At 40.7% G+C, this 17,863-nt stretch overlaps 1 protein-coding gene across 3 annotated transcripts in view; it reads left to right on the top strand.

The window, feature by feature from the left end:
* The window catches only part of ZRANB3 (zinc finger RANBP2-type containing 3), a 471,114-nt gene that overhangs the window by 335,862 nt on the left and 117,389 nt on the right, over positions 1 to 17,863 (top strand). For all 3 annotated transcript variants that reach the window (XM_073634288.1, XM_073634289.1, XM_073634290.1), the window contains one exon: positions 12,141 to 12,633. In XM_073634288.1, the coding sequence (XP_073490389.1) occupies positions 12,141 to 12,633 (493 nt within the window). The remainder of the gene's footprint in view (positions 1 to 12,140; positions 12,634 to 17,863) is intronic.

Here is a 17,863-nt window from a genome sequence, read left to right as displayed (position 1 = left end):
AGAATTTCCCCCTTACAGATAGCTAAAAAGATCAGTGGTTTTATTAGCAAGTTATTGAATCATGAGTAGGAAGCTTGTTGTATGCAGAGGATAGCTTTACTTTCATGGAGGATGTCTTTATCGTAGAACAGCATTAGGAACATCACACAGGAACAAGGAGCATCCAAGTACATACACTGAACATAGACAGAACATCCTGTTACTACATTACCATTGAATAACGCACTATAAATAACACTGCAGTGCACATGCTGGTATAGATAGATATAATGCATATATATAGTTCACATTATAGAAAGCTACTTGCTGTTGCTTCTTTCAACACCCCTTCTCAACAGTATGTACTTTGTCAAATTACACTCAGCTTCTTCTGGAAATAGCTATGACTTGCCTTTAATAAAGGTTTGGTGAGTGCATCAGCAGTCGTCTCCTCTGATGGGCAGTATTGAATGTCAATAACACCTTGCTCTTGATTGTCGCTTAGTAGGTAATACTTGACATTGATGTGTTTGGTTCTAGGATTGACCCTTTCTGATTGTGTAAGCTTTATACATACCTGGTTGTCTTCAAAAATGGGAATTGGTTTTGACATGTCTATCCCAATGTCCACAAAATGTTGACGAATTCATATTGCTTTTCGAGATGCGTGTGCTGCTGCAATGTACTCTGCTTCAGTTGAAGATAGAGCGACAGTTGTCTGCTTTCGACTAGACCAACTTATGGTTCCTTCCCCATACTGTTAGATTAATCCGCTTGTGGATTTGCAGGCTGTGCAGTCTCAGGCCCAATCAGCATCCAGATATCCGACCAGTTTTGGATTTGATGTTGCTGGTAACCATAACTTCATCTGAATTGTTCCTTTGAGGTATTGCATCACTCTCTTCCATGCGTTCCAGTCACAGACAGGGAGCTTAGACTTTCCTGCATAGTATGCCCACTGCTGTGGCTATGTCTGGTCTTGTCACAGTGGCAACATATAGCAGTTTACCGATTGCTCTGCAATACATGTCATTGTTTGGTTTTCTGCTTCATTGCTCTTTAGATAGCCGGGTTCCATAGGAGTTTTCACTTGCTTTGCATCTTGCATATGGAATTGTTCCAAGATTTTGGACATTTTCTGAGATTGGTTGAGAAGATAACTTCCATCTTCTTCTCTCTCTATTTGGATTCCCAGATAGTAGCTAATGTTCCCTAGCTCTTTGATTTCAAAATTTTCTTTCAGCTTGTGAACTATGTGATTATAATCCCCTTCTTGTTCAAACAGGTTATAATGTCATCAACATAGATAAGGATGTATATCCATCAGTCGTCTTTATTCCTGGAGTAGAGACACGGGTCTCCTTTACTTCTTGAGAATCCCTCTCCGGTAAACATTTCATTCATTTTCTCATTCCACATCCTTGCAGATTGCTTAAGACCGTAGATGCACTTCTGAAGTTTACATACAATTTTGTCTCCTTGCTCATACCCTGGTGTTTGCTTCGTGTAGAGATCTTTGTCAATGTCTCCATATAGGAAAGCAGTTTTAACGTCTAGGTGTTTCACTTGCATGCCCTTCTCAGCTGCAACACTAAGAAACGCTCTGATGGTGGAGTATTTTACGACGGGAGTGATTGTTTCATCACAATCTTCACCGAATTTCTGGTTGTAACCCTTGGCTGGCAACTAGTCTGGCTTTGTATTTGTGGATATTCCCTTCTGTGTTTTACTTTACTTTGAAATTCCACTTACTTCCTATGGTTTTGTGGTTAAGAGGGAACTCTGTGACTGTCTAGGTTTTATTTTCTTGAAGTTATTTTAATTCTTCTTTTGCTACTTTTCTCCATTTATTGGCTTCACATTTTGGTAGTTTTTCAATGTCTTCCCAGGATGTTGGTTCAAGTATGCTGTGTGTTTTGACAGTGTATCATGGCTTGCGGGGTGGTATCCCCTTTGTGGTCTGAGTGTATCTTCTGATTTCTGGCAGTTCAGCAGGATCTGGTGGGGAACTTGATTTAGATAATGTGAGTTCCACCTCTTATTTTGACTCCGGCACAGGTTCGCTTTGATCGACTTTTTCTTCGGGTTTGTTTGGCAGACTCACTCCACAGCTTTCAGCGATCAGTGTTTCTGGTGAAGGGCTTTCATCAAAATAAACACTACTGGTTTTTGTCACTTTGTCAGTCTTTGGGTGTAGGATTTTGTAACCCTTAGTTTGGTCGCTGTAGCCTACTAGAATGCCCTCTATAGCTCTGTTCTCCAGCTTGGGTTGTTTTTCACTTGGAATATAGGCATATGCTTTACATACAAACACTCTGATGTGCCCTATGCTAGGCTTTGATTCATGCCACATTTCGAATGGAATACTTTTAATGGCTCTTGAGGGTGGTCTGTTCTGTAAGTAGGTTGCAGTCATGACTGCTTTTCCCCAGTACTTGTGAGGTAGGTTGGCATCTGACAACATGCACCTGGCCATATCTACAAGAGTGCGATTTCTCCCTTCTGCTACACTGTTTTGTTCAGGAGTGTAAGGTGCGGTTGTCTGGTGTACTATTCCTTCAAGTCTCTTCAGGTATGAGGCCACTTCTTTGCTTATGTATTCTCCACCATTGTCAGTGCGTATTATTCCTGGTTTGCGTTGGAATATGTTGCTAGACTTGGCAACAAACTCTTGAGGTTTCTCTGATTCATTCTTGTGTTTCATTAGATAAGTGGTTGTGTACCTGGAATAGTCATCAATCAAAGTCCGTAGATATCTGTTTCCGCCTGACGTGGAAGTTTTCATTGGACCGCATACGTCACTGTGTATGAACTGCAGGGGATGGGTAGTTTTTCTTTGAGATGCCCGTGGAAGGGTAACACGTGGCATTTACTTCAAGACAGCACTTAAATTTCATGGGCACTTTACAAGGCGCTATTGTCAAATCTTCTGATAAGCCTCTCTTTATAATGTCCTGTATAGCTTCTGGACTTCTGTGCCCCAGCCGCCAGTGCCATAAGTGAATACATTTGCTGTGTGGGTCATTAGAGACTATATTGGCTTCCTGGTCTGTGGTGATGAGCTTTTATAGGTAATCATCCAGGTTTCCCATTGCAAGGAATCACTTATTATTGTGAATTGTGCATTCATCACCCTGGAACTTAAATGTAAGACCATTGTTTGCAAGACTTTTCACTGATAGAAGGCTGACTTCTAGTTCTGGAACATACAGCGCTTTCTTTACCAGGATACTCTGCTCGCTTTGTGGTGTAATGCAGTTCAGGAAGCCCTGGCCTTTACCTTCTGATGTGATGCTTTTCCCGTTTGTTAGGAAAATGTTGTCTTTTGCACTGTAATCAATGTTTGTGAAGAAGGTCTCATCGCTAGTCATGTGGCTTGTCGCTCCCGAGTCTAAGCACGAGCCGTGTGGCTTGCTGCTGTGTCACTTTAAAGGTGCCAGGCAAGTGAGCGGCCCTTTTTACAGTGAAAACAGGCTCTGCTTTCTTTGTTTTGCTTTGTGCCTATGATGACAAAGCTCTTACATCTTAAGAGCTTTGTCATCATGGTGCATATTTTCTTTCCTTTTGTCATATTCATCGATTAATTTCCTTTTGACATATTTCAGCGTCAGCTCCTGCTCTGGTCTGGTTTCTAAAGCATTAATAAGAGCAGTATATGGCGCAGGAAGGCTGCGGAGGAGCAGGGCAACAATATGGTTATTTTTTGATGACCTCTCCAATGGCGCGTAGCTGCTCTAGGATCTCTAGTATAACTTTCACGTGGTTACACATATGCTAGTCGTCTTCTAGTCTCATCCTATATAGCTTTCGTAGCAGTTTGCTGTTTAGACTTGAACGCTCATGCAATTTTTGTGATGTAGTCTACATACCTTTGGCCGTTTTCTGTGTACTTATGTGGGTAAGCTGTTCATCTTCCACTAGCAAGTTTATAATCGCTTTTGCCTGCCTATGCTTTCTGTCCCAGTCCTTCCGTCTCTCCATTTGTGGGTCTGTCTGTATTCAGTACTTGCCACAAGTCATCCTTGCCTAGAAACATTTGTAGTTTATATTACCACAGCTGGTAATTGCCATTGTTCAGCTTTGCTATTGCAAACTTTACATCTGAATCACTTGCCATATTTCAGCAGTCTGCATACAGTATTCACTGACTCACTGAGTATTCTTTCCAGTGGCTCTGGGTGCTGCTGGGTGCCTGGACCCATAACCTATTAGCAAGTTATTGAATCATGAGCAGGAAGCTTGTTGTATGCAGAGGATAGCTTTACTTTCATGGAGGATATCCTTATCATGGAACAGCATTAGGAACATGACACAGGAACAAGGAGCATCCAAGTACATACACTGAACATAGACAGAAGAGCCCATTACTACATTACCATAGAATAACACTGCAGTGGCACCTGCCGATACAGATAGGTATAATGCATATATATTTAGTTTACATTATAGAAAGCTACTTGCTGTTGCTTCTTTCAACAACTTATCTGAGAGGCAGAAATTGCTCAAGGAACTTCAAGCAACCTAAGGAGGAACCCTAGTTGTGAAATCCTGGTCTATATAGTGGATGTTAATAATTGCCCACATCACACATGTCTAAAATATATGCTTTATCTCATACCTTCGTGTCATGTTTCATAGTCATCCACATAAGGATTTGGTGTACATGTAGACATTCCACTCCAGGCTTTTGCACCACATGGGCTCATATTTATATCTTGTGTTTGCAGTCAGATTGGAAACAGGATGTTGCTGAACATTAGGCAGTACATGATGGCTCCTAATTATGGCTCTGAAGAAACTAAGCCTTCTCTCTTATTAATAGTTACATACGATAGAGAGAAGCAATCTGATCTGCTCAATTAATTACTTTTTCTTTGGCACAGTATCTGTGCTGGAGATTTCTTTTTCTTTTTTTTGTACTATCAATTGTGTTCCATTTGTGTGTTTTCTTAGCAACTTCTCCTAATGACAGCCTTATATCATACACTGTTGTAGTAAATTAGCTCAACAAAGGTCAGCATAAGGTATAATTCATGTGTAATGATGGTGGCCATCTGTCACACTGACTGGTGCACACACATTAGGAGCAGTGTATAGGTAAGGGGGTCACAGAGTGGTAGCATTAATTTATACCTAAAGAAATTAATTAGCAAGACCAGTGAAACCAGATACATCTAAAGTAGAATTCATATAGCACTAACATGTTCCGCAGTTTACAACGTACATGGAATCATGTATATCAGAGCTTATTCTTATCACAGGTACATTGGCACACCAACTAGGATAAAGTGATATGACTATGACCTTGTTGTTTCAGTTCTTGTACAGCCTAGGTCACATTTGTTGGATAGTGCAGCCAGTTTTTTATGCAATGTTCAGCTCAACTCAAGTGCAATATAGTGTCCAATGAATGCTGAAAGACTTCATTTGGCTCGATGCACGTGTTTAAATCTTGGGGTTCTGGCCAGGTTTTAAAATATAAATGTTAGAATTACAGTTATCCTTTAATTAAAGTGATTGTAAATGCATATATATTTTCTTTAAATAAGCAGAGCAGGTTATACTTACCTTCTCTATGTAAGACCCCTTTCACACTGGGGCCGCCCGTGCGTCCGCGGTAAAGCGCCACTCGTTTTAGCGGCGCTTTACCGGGGGTTAAAAAGTCCTGTGTTGTGGCACTTCGGAAGCGCTGCCCATTCATTGCATTGGGCAGGGGCGTTTTGGGAGCGCTGTATACAGCGCTCCCAAAACCGCCCACAAAAATGCTGCTTGCAGGACTTTTTCTAACGTCCCGCAAGTGCACCGCTCCGGGTGTGAAAGCACCCATTGCAATGAATGGGAGGCAGTTTTCAGGCAAATAGCACTAAAACGCCTGAAAACTGCCTCACGGTGAAAGGGGTCTAATGGTTTTGCACAGAGCAGACCTCCTCTTCTGGGATCCCCCGCTGACGCTCCAGGGTACCCCCACCGAGTGCCCACCATAGCAATCTGCTGGCTTTGGGGCACTCATGTGGGCTTTCTCCTGAGCCGGCTCTCATGCACAGTGCTGGATCGAGATCAGGTTCAGGCAAGTATAAGGGGGGATGGGGGGAGGAGCTGCACAGGAAAGGTTTTTCACCTTAATGCTGAGAATTTATTAAGGTAAAAAATCTTAAGCCTTTACAACCATTTTAACCCCCCTCCTTATCCTACAAATTACCTGTCCCTGCTTCATATAGAGCTTTACTGTGCTGTTGGCTGGAAGTCAAACAGCTTTCTTTTAATGCATGTGCGGTAATATCTCCATTCATTTATATTACTGCCTACACAACAAAATCTGGCATCCTGCCATTCATAAACATTGATTCAACCTAACCTTTGATGGGAATCGTTTCCACCTAATCGTACGGAGCAACACCACTGAAGAAGGGGGAGTTTCTTCCCCGAAACATGTTCGCTTGATGTACGTGTTGCTAATTTTCAATAGAGATCCATGAACCAGATTTTAGAAGTCTCATATTTCTCTGGACATCGAGCACTCCTCCCTTTTTATCTATGCTAGTCATTTCCATGGAAAGGCCATCCCCCATTGAGACTAATGCATACTAAAAGTACAGTTTCAGTTTCAGGTTCAGGATGGTTTAAAGCCAGTTATTCGGCCATGTAATCCAAAAAAAGTGAACCACACACACATGCAGAGCTAGACATTTAAAAAAAAAAAAAAAAAATATATATATATATATATATATATATATATATATATATATATATATATATATATATATATATATATATATATATATAATATAATATATATATTTTTTTTGGGGTTTTAATTATTTTAAGTTTTAGATAAGCAGTACAATAGGCATACAATGTCACTATAAACAAAATTGTTTCAGAACGGAAGTAGATCATACATGTTAGAAAACCCTGGCCTGTAAACCGTGTACAACTGGCAACAACTAAAGAGAAAAATGCACATTTGTGAAATGTATACAGTAAAACCTTGGTTTGAGAGTAACTTGGTTTGAGAGCATTTTGCAAGACCAGCAAATTTTTTCATAAAGATTGACTTGATAAACAAGCGATGTCTTGATATAAACGTACCGTCATGTCACAAATGTGTATAAAAGAAAAGAGAGGCACCTCTAAGTGTAGCAATATGATTACATTTAACCACTTCAGCCCCGGAAGGATTTACCTCCTTCCTGACCAGAGCATTTTTTGCGATTTGGTACACCGTCGCTTTAGCTGACAATATGCCCTAATAAAATTGACGTCCTTTTTTCCCCACAAATAGAGCTTTCTTTTGGTGGTATTTGATCACCTCTGCGGTTTTTATTTTTTTGCGCTATAAACAAAAAAAGACTTACAATTTTGAAAAAAAAAAAAAAAAAAGCAATATTTTTTACTTTTTGCTATAATAAATATTCTCCAAAAATATATAATATAACACATTTCTTCTACATATTTTTGGTCAAAAAAACCTTAATAAGTGTATATTGATTGGTTTGTGCAAAAGTTATAGCGTCTCCAAAATAGGGGATAGTTTTATGGCATTTTTATTATAATTTTTTTTTTTTTTTTTTTTTACTAGTAATGGCAGCGATCTGTGATTTTTATCGGGACTGCGACATGGCGGACAGATCGGACACTTTTGACACTATTTTGGGACCATTGACATTTATACAGCAATCAGAGCTACAAATAGCGATTACTGTATAAATTACACTGGCAGGGAAGGGGTTAAACACTAGGGGGCAATCAAGGGGTTAAGTGTGTTCCCTGGATATGTTCTGACTGTAGGGGGGGATGGGCTCACTACAACATGACAGAGATCACTGCTCCAGATGACAGGGAGCAGTAGATACCTGTTATGTTGTTAGGCAGAACAGGGAAATGCCTTGTTTACATAGGCATCTCCCCGTTCTACCTCTCCTCACCACAATAGCGGGCCACTGGTGAACATAGAGATTGCGGGATCCATGGGCATGCCCCCGTGGAAGGCGCGCAGGCGCTAGGCGGCAAATTTAGGAGGACGTACGGGCACACCCTTTTGCCTGCCTGTGCCATTCTGCTGACGTAAATCGTCGTGCGGCGGTCGGCAAGTGGTTAATGAAGGTACAACATTTAGCAACTCACATGGTTGATAATTAAAACGGGCAGATCTAAGTATGCAGGCATCCAGGATAAAGCTGTCCACATAGACCATCCTCCATACCGCCATCGACGTCATCCCTTCCACGCTGCGCTCCACGAGCCGTTCAAGCCTCCCTTTCAGATTGCTCTATTGCAGGGTAGTCTTCCTGGTCACGATTGCAGACTGACAATGATGAGAGCTGGCGGTGCAGAGGATGGTCTATGAGGACAGCTTTACCTCGGATGCCTGCATACTTAGATGTGCCTCTTTTAATCATCAACCATATGAGTTGCTAAATGTTGGACCTTCATTAAATGTAACCATATTGCTACACTTAGAGGCGCCTCTCTTCTCTTTTATACCCTGTAGCTCGTGCTGAATTTTGCTTCTAATCCCCTTGTGGAGGCTGAAGATTCAAACGAAGAAGACGCCGCTCCAGGTGGGCATTCACTACAGTCCGGATGCGCTGGGTGCAAGCCACGACTCACCACCAATGATCAATAGGAAGAAAAGAACGCTTGCAGACCACAGGAACACTCCAACGATTTTATTCCAAAAAATAGCAAATGACAGCAAACAAAGACCTCCTGGGTTCGGACACTCTATCTTTGTTTGCTGTCATTTGCTATTTTTGGATTAAAATCGTTGGAACGTTCCTGTGGTGTGCAGCCGTTCTTTTCTTCCCCTTGTGGAGGCTTCCATTTGTGGATGGACATCTTAAGGTTACACAACCTGGTCACATTGCTATCATCTTTTTATATGGACTATAAACTGAAGGACCTATCAATAAATGGTTGTGGAACGAATCATCTGAGTTTGCATTATTTCTTATGGGGAAATTCGCTTTGAAATAAGAGTGCTTTGGATTACAAGCATGTTTCCGGAATGAATTAGGCTCACAATCCAAGGTTTTATTGTATTACTTTTTTATAAAGGTTATTACTTTGTCACCTTAGTGTCTTTGGTGTTATTAATGGATATCACTGATGTTCTAGAAGAATCCAAACCATGTATAATAGTGCAGTTTATATTGCATAACTGTTTTTCTTTAGGAAAAATAAGGAGCTGAAAGGATATCTACGAAGGTTGTATTACAGAGGGTAGAGCTAGCCACACTTAGGGCCCTTTCACACTGGGGCGGTTTGCAGGCGCTATTGCGCTAATAATAGCGCCTGCAAACCGACCCGAAAGTGCCGCTGGTTTGATTCCAGTGTGAAAGCCCCGAGGGCTTTCACACTGGAGCGGTGCGCTGGCAGGACGGGAAAAAAGTGCTGCCAGCAGCATCTTTGGAGTGGTGAAGGAGCGGAGTGTATACCGCTCCTTCACCGCTCCTGCCCATTGAAATCAATGGGACAGTGCGGCTATACCGCCGGCAAAGCGCCTCTGCATAGGCGCTTTGCAGTGGTTTTTAACCCTTTCTCGCCCGCTAGCGGGGGGGGGTAAAACCGCTAGCGGCCGAATACCAACGGTAAATCGCCGCTAATAATAGCGGCGCTTTACCGCCGACGCCGCCCCGGCCCCAGTGTGAAAGGGCCCTAACCATCTTATCAAATTTCGTTGGGCACAGTAGTGGTGCACTGTTCATTGTTTTATTTATTGTTTTGTAATTTTAAGCAAAATTTTAAATGTTTTATTTTATATATAAATTTACTTTTTTTTCAGTTACCCCATAGCTAAATGTGAACTTAGAAAGGAATGGCATGATCAATTCACTTTAACCATCTGGATATACTGGGTTAGGGTTCTTTCAATTCAGCGTTGTTGTTGTTGTTTTTTCTTTTATGAAAAAAAAAAAGGACAAAGTAAGATCTTTTGTACTTCCACCACATCATCTTTTTTGGGGTTCTCCAACAAGACCTGAGGATTTATTAAGTAAGCTTCAGGTGCGTGTTATACCAGTTAATCTATGATTATTTATTTTTTTTTAAAGGACAAATGCATTTAGAAATAGAAAGGTGAGAGTTTGAACTTCGTTTTTTTATCACTCTTTGGCTGCTTTGTGAATATTTCTCCTGCGCTTTTTTGTGTTACGCCTGGATGAGATATGAGGGGCGTGGGGGTAACCAGTACAGGAAGGCACAAACATCAGCAAGAACTTTACAGAGGTTTTTATCCTTTCTTGCTCTTCTTAAAAATAACAAAAGTAATTTTGTTGCTGTATCTGTCCCCATTGATATTTGCCATGCTTGTCCCCTGTGCTTCCTTGTCGGCTGCTGTCCATTTGACCTCAGATTAGGGAGTAAGAGGGGATCTCTCCAATGGAAACACAAGTGAAAAAGCTTTCTAACTTCCCTAACCTGTACCCACCCTAGCCACCAACCCACAACAGTATGAAGCGGAAAGGAAAACGGAAGTCCTGGTGTGCAGACTTTTGGCTGGTTAATTTTAAAGTAAGCCTAATGGGCTCCAGAGCTTGCACCCCCAACTACACGTAAATGGCAGCTCCGATATTTTCAACCCTAGCTAACGAGAATCAGTACTCCACGACTACCTTGCAAGGAATCTGCCATTGTACAGCTGCAGCAGCAAGGTATTCTTATATTCATTAAGAAAAATCACTAAATCCTGATGTGCTATGTATAAATGTAATAAAAAATAATAAAACTCCACTTCTTTATCCGAGGTTTTCCCAATCACACAATTTTCAGCCTACAATTCTATGAAAAAAATGTGTAAATTAAATACGTCTGGTTTTATTTGGGGATTTTCAAATATTTTTTTCTTTTGAAGGATAAGTTCTCCCTTGGGAACATGTTACATGTTCCACCCATTTTTAGGGTGGAACATATAACATGTTCCTAAGGGTGAACTTATCCTTTAAAGAAAAAAATATTTTAAAATCCTCAAATAAAACCAGACGTATTTATTTACATTTGTACATTTTTTTTTAAATAATTGTAGGCTGAAAATTTTGTGGAACATATAACATGTTCCCAATCCTGCAGCCGCACCGCAAACTGTTGCCTCTAGTGACAGCAAGCCGGAGATCTTTTCCCCAAACTTGCTGTCATAATTTAAAAAAAAAATTCATACAGCCGCGTCATTCATTTACAGAGATCTGTGAATGAATGAACTACAAGTACCAACAGCCTTTGCGGCTGTCAGCTTGTACTTCTCAATGAACTACCAGAGCGTTGTTTGAGCGCTCTAGCTAGTTCATTGATCCTTCCTGTCGTGTAACAGCAGACAGCTACACTGACATTCTGCAGGAGTCCTGCATTGCACCTGCGATCTGCTGTTTGCAGGTGCAATGCTTTGCCAGGCTCCTAGGGAAAAGTAATTAATGCAAATTTTTTTTTTTACCTGTAAAAAGATGTGCATTTATTATTATATTTATGAAGGTGAACTTATCCTTTAAAAAATATTTTTTTTAGAGGGCTTTGGGGAGTTTTTAACCAGTCTCAGAACATTTTAAATGACATCTGTGGAACACATTTAAACAATACACCATTCATAGTTATAGAATTTTATGCTACAAAATATGATTGGGTAGGTAGTGAAGTTTTTTTTTTTTCTTTCTTTCTTGATAGGATTTCATTGTAGTGTGATTGCTATATGAATTATAACTTAACTGTACAATTCACTTTGAATTTGTTTTTCAAATTCTGAATTGTTCTGGGAATATTTAAAGAAGCAATTTAGCCACGTATACAGTTTTTTTTTTATGTAGATGAGAGAAAATTTGCCATAATGTTTTATAATTGTAAAATTGTAAAGAATTTTCTCAGGGATAGTCGTCACTAGTCAGTCCTTAAGTTTAAATCATAATGTCTGTTGGACACAATCCTTGAACATATTTTAAGGATAATACAGTTGTCGCATGTAGTGCATATTGTCTGAATCATACAACTGTTTTAAATAGTAAAAGGTTGCGTCTTAAGTGCTGGATTATACATCCAGAGTATACGATGGAATGGTGAAGGCTGTACAATTAGAGAACGGGGTGGGATTGTGCAATTGTACAGTAAGAGTGTAGAATTGGGCAGTTTGAAGTTAAACACCAAAAAAAAAACTAACTGAATTTTGTTTCTTTGCACAGTTTGAAAAAGAGAAGCAACATGACATCAGGACGTTCTTCTCACCTAACCCTGCTTCTGAGAAAAAACGCAAGAGAACAGAGGAAGACGCAGTTACTATGGAGCTACAAGAGGAACAAGAAGAAGAACCTGCTGTGCAGGAAGTGTCTGATGTGGGTACAGAAGTCTCAGTAGACAGCAGTGAAGTGATAGACGTTGATGCAATCTTTACCGATGACGATTTTGAACAACAAGCCAAGCGTTTTCGGCCCACGGGTACACAGACTCTCAAATCCACCCCAAAAACCCCACGCATTGGGAAAAGAAAGTCCTGGAGTGGCAAACCTTCTGCTTTGTTCTCCTCGCCTAAAACACGTGGTCTTTCCGAAGGTACTGTGTCCACTCCTCCGAGGCCTCCACTCTCTGAGAAACACTGGAACTGTGAGATTTGTACCTACACCAATAATGCCTTGCTGCCTTACTGTGAGATCTGTGAAAGTCCCAAAAGCAAAAAATGTGAGTATGAGAGGCTAATAGGACTGTTTAGCTATGAGTTTTTAAAGAACATGTCCAGGTATTGCTCAGATTTAACCCCAAGCCTCCATTTCCCTCTCCTATAATCATGTTCCAGCACGTATAGCAAGAAACTGCTTTTATTATTCCTTCGTCACAAGGCTTGGTGAAGGTTAGTTCTCAGGCACGCCCTTAGAACTACATCTCCCAAGAGCCCTTTTGCGACGCATGGTGTGGGCAGGTGTTCCGTCAGATAAGGCAACCCGTCAAAACTTGTAACAGAAGTGACGTTCCGTCACGGCCATCTTGGTACACCCCACACACAGCTGCAGTAAGCCTACAGTCTGAAGTCGCCAAGCGGACTTGTTTTTACACCCACCGAAGTCTTGCATTTCACACTTATTTTTACCACTATATATTGTGAAATGCAGTATTTAGAAGTCCATGACACTGTTTTAATGTTGAATTTTAAAAGAAGCAGTGTTCTGTCACATTAGCAAACATGTGAGATCAGCAGGCTTGCCGCTGCTTTTTAAATTCAACATCAAAACAGTGTCACGGACTTCTAGATACTGTATTTCATGATATAAGCTCAGTTTAGTGGTAAAAATAATTGTGAAATGCAAGAGTTCGGTGGGTGTAAAAAGAAGTCCACTTGGCGACTTCAGACTGTAGGCTTAGTGTGGGCCAGTGCGGGGTGTACAAAAATGGCCGTTACGGAATGTCACTTTTTTACGAAATCTGATGGGTCGCCTAATCTGACGAAACACAGTCAAAGGGTTTTGTTTGAAAAGAAATCAATGTATGATACGTGTGGAGGGAAACAAAAAGGGACAGGACATAGATGGAGTTCTGTAGTCCAACAGACAGGACTGACAATGCTGGTTGAGATTTCAATGCAGGAAAGGTATTGGGCTTGATTTACTAAAACTGGAGAGTGCAAAATCTGGTGCAGCTCTGCATACAAACCAATCAGCTTCCATTATTATTATTATTATTTTTTTTTTTTTTTTTTGTCAAAGCTTAATTGAACAAGCTGCCTGCTGGCCTACAGAACTCCGTCAATGTCCTGTCCCTTTTTGTCTCACTGCCATTGACCTGTTTGCCGGTTTCCTTATCTATTGTCCTGGGAGATTAGTCTGAAAAGCGCTAATGTTGACCAGCATATTTGCCGGAGCTCTTTGTAAGATTTTAATTTAGCTTTTTATGGAACACATTATAGCCAGGTTAAGCAGGCTTCTCACTTTTCTTCTGGTTGGAACTGCAGCCTCTTTCCACTTATCCTGTGCTATATTAATCATGTGCACAGATATTGTGGTGGGAACGGATTGTAGGTTGGTTTGCATCTTAAATTGGCCTATTGTGCAGGTAGGAAATGCCAAGCCAGTTGTATAGGAAGCGGTTTCACTTAATGCTTGGAATGGCTTCTTAGTATTTTTTTTCCCTGAACCCAATCAGGAACGGGAGCAGACTTTTCTGTTTTTCTCCTAATATTTACCCAATTAAACCCTAAAGATCACTTCATCTCTATAGGGCCATTTTTTTTTTTTTTTTGCACTTTCAAAGCACTGATGAAGGTGGTCCTTCAGAACCTCTGAAACGTCTATGCTTTTTACCAAAAAACATATTTTTCTTTTATTACATGTTTCACTTTTTGCTTGGTATTGCTTTTTAATTTTTTTTTTGCCTAAACTTTAGGTACACTTTATTGTCAAAAGTATTAGGGCACCTGCATTTACACACATATGAACTTTAATGGTGTCTTAGTCTGTGGGGTTCTTACTTTTCTGGGGACAAGACAACATTTTGGATTTTCTTTTACTTTTAATAATGGTAATCAGGACACAAAGAGGGAGCATCTCTCTAACGGCAGAGGTAGCAATAAAAGCCTAATACTGTAGGTGTTCTAATTCCTCTCCACTATACCCATAACTACAAAGAAAAAATTCCTTTATTTATACAATATATTGTCAAAAGTATTGAGGGATCTGCAATTAGCGGACCTCCAGCTGTTGCAAAACTACAAGTCCCATCATGACTCTGCCTCTGGGTGTCATGCTTGTGGCTGTCAGAGTCTTGCTATGCTTCATGGGATTTGTAGTTCTGCAACAGCTGGAGGTCCGCTAATTGCATATCCCTGCTTTACATGCACATTAACTTTAATGGCATCCCAGTCTTAGTCTGTAGGGTTCAATATTGAGTTGGCCCACCCTTTGCAGCTATAAAACAGCTTCAACTCTTCTGGGAAGGCCGTCCACAAGGTTTAGGAGTGTGTCTATGGGAATGTTTGACCATTCTTCCAGAAGTACATTTGTGATGTCAGGCACTGATGTTGGATGCGAAGGCCTGGCTCACAGTCTCTGCTCTAATTCATCCCAAAGGTCTTCTATTGGGTTGAGGTCAGGCCAGTCAAGTTCCTCCACCCCAAACTCACCCCTCCATGTCTTTATAGACCTTGCTTTGTGCACTGTTCCAAATCATTTGGTGGAAGGGGGATTATGGTGTGGGGTTGTTTTTTCAGGGGTTGGGCTTGGCCCCTTAGTTTCAGTGAAGGGAACTCTTAAGTTATCAACATACCAAGACATTTTAGACAATTTCATGCTCCCAAGTGTGGGAACAGTTTGGGGATGGTGCCTTCCTGCCTTCCAACATGACTGCGCACCAGTGCACAAAGCAAGGTCCATAAAGACATGGATGATTGAGTTTGGGGTGGAGGAACTTGACTGGCCTCAACCCGATGGAACACCTTTGGGATGATTTAGAGCAGAGGTTGTGAGCCAGGCCTTCTCGTCCAACTTCAATGCCTGACCTCACAAATGCGCTTCTGGAAGAATGGTCAAACGTTCCCATAGACTCACTCCTAAACCTTGTGGACAGCCTTCCCAGAAGAGTTGAAGCTGTTATAGCTGCAAAGGGTGGGCCAACTCAATATTGAACCCTACAGACTAAGACTGGGATGCCATTAAAGTTAATGTGCATGTAAAGGCAGGTGTCTTAATACGTTTGACAATATAGTGTATAACTAAAGGAATTTTTTTTGTAGTTATGGGTATAGAGTGATTAGAACACCTACAGTATTAGTCTTTTATTGCTACTTCTGCCGTTAGAGAAATGCTCCCTCTCTGTGTCCTGATTACCATTATTAAAAGTAAAAAAAAATCCAAAATTTTGTCTTGTCCCCAGAAAAGTAGCAGGAGGGAAATCTTTCAATGGGAACACTAGGTCTAGTGACCTGGGGGGGCCCCAATGGATTCCCTTATTTTGCAGGAATTTCCTCTCACTTACATTTTGGCTATGAAGGTACATCTCCCCAATAGGACACAGAAGGAAAAAAACACTTGACGGGATATAACCCTCCCATACTGCATCTAAAAAAATTGCCTATAAATTTGACTTTAACAAAGGATTGAAGCAAACTTTTCATTTTTTTTATATAGTTACCCAGTTTAACCCAAAGGATCACTTTGTTTACTTTGGTCCAGAATATGTTTTCTTCACGGCTTTCCAAGCTCTGATAAAGTAGGACCTTCAGAACTTCAGAAACATTATTATTTCACTTGTTGTTTGAAAATCCTTTCTAATTATTTTTTTTCCCCTGAACTTAACCAAGGACTGGAGCAGACTTTTCTTTTTTCTCTTGATCGTTACCCAATCACTAAGTCTTTATTGGTCCAGAATATGTTTTCTTCCACACTCTTCAAGCCCTGATGAAGGCGGACCATCAAAACTTAAATGCATCCGCTTTTTACTAAACAATGTTTTTTCTTTATTTGTTTCACTTTAATTACTTTTTTACTTTATATACGTGTTTCACTTGTTAATTTTCTTTATTTACTAGTTTATTTGTATTCACTTGTTTGCCTTGTTGCTTGGAGTTGCCTTAATTTCTTTTCCTGAACCCAACCAGGGACTGGAGCAGACATTACTGTTTTGTCCTGATTACCCAAATTAACTGTAGGAAACAGTCTATCTCCACTGTTCCAGAGTGTGTTTTTTTTCAGCACTCTCCAATCTCTGATGAAGGCAGAACCTCAGACACATGTATGATTTTTACAGAACAACTTACACTCCCGGCCACTTTATAAGGTACACCTGTTCAATTTCTTGGTAACACTTATTGCTAATCAGCCAATCACATGGCAGCAACTTGAATGCATTTTGGTTTCTAGATATGGTGAAGGTGACTTGCTGAAGTTCAAAACGAGGATCAGAATGGGAAAGAAAGAGAACTTGAGTAACTTTGAATGTGGCATGGTTGTTGGTACCAGACGGTCTGGTCTAAGTATTTCAAAAACTGTTGATTTACTGGGATTTTCACGCACAACAATCTCTCGGGTTTACAGAGAATGGTCCGAAAAGAGAAAATAACCAGTGAGTGGCAGTTGTGTGGACAAAAATGCCTTGCTGATGTCAGAGGATGTCACAGGAGAATGGGCAGACTGGTTCAAGATGATAGAAAGGCAACAGTAACACAAATAACCACTCATTACAACCAAGGTATGTAGAATACCATCTCTGAACACACAACACATCGAACCTTGAAGGCTACAATTGGCACAGGATCACCAAAATTGGACGACAGAAGAATGGAAAAACTTTTCCTGGTATGATGAGTCTCGATTTTAGCTGCAACATTCAGAGGGTACGGCCAGAATTTGGCTTAAACATGAAAGCATGGATCCATCCTGCCTTATATTACCGGTTCAGGATGGTGGTGGTGGTGTAATGGTGTGGGGGATATTTTCTTGGCATACTTTGGGCCACTTAGTACCAATTGAGCATCGTTTAAACACCACGGCCTACCTGAGTATTGTTGCTGACCATGTCCATCCCTTTATGACTACAGTGTACCCATCTTCTGATGGCTCCTTCCAGCAGGATAATGCACCATGTCACAAAGCTCCAATCATCTCACCACTGGACAATGAGGTCACTATACTCCAATGGCCTCCACACTCACCAGATCTTAATCCAATAGAGCACATCACCTTGATGAATCTATGCCAGCAAGAATTAAGGCAAAAGGAGGTCCAACCTGGTACTAGCAAGGTGTACCTAACAAAGTGGCCGGTGAGTGTATTTTCTTTTGTTAGAAGATTAGACTCCACCAGTGAGTTAAATTTCTTTAGCAATAAAATGCCAGCAGTATAACAGTTTTGCAGGAAGGGAAGCGCCACTAAGTGCAGTATCTCAGAGGGATTTTAATATTTAACCACTTCAATACCCAGCCATA

This window comes from Aquarana catesbeiana, linkage group LG06, assembly GCF_042186555.1.
Source record: "Aquarana catesbeiana isolate 2022-GZ linkage group LG06, ASM4218655v1, whole genome shotgun sequence".
NCBI lineage: Eukaryota > Metazoa > Chordata > Amphibia > Anura > Ranidae > Aquarana > Aquarana catesbeiana.
The sequence above is the reverse complement of the archived record's forward strand: the minus strand, read 5'-3'. Positions and strand labels throughout refer to the sequence as shown.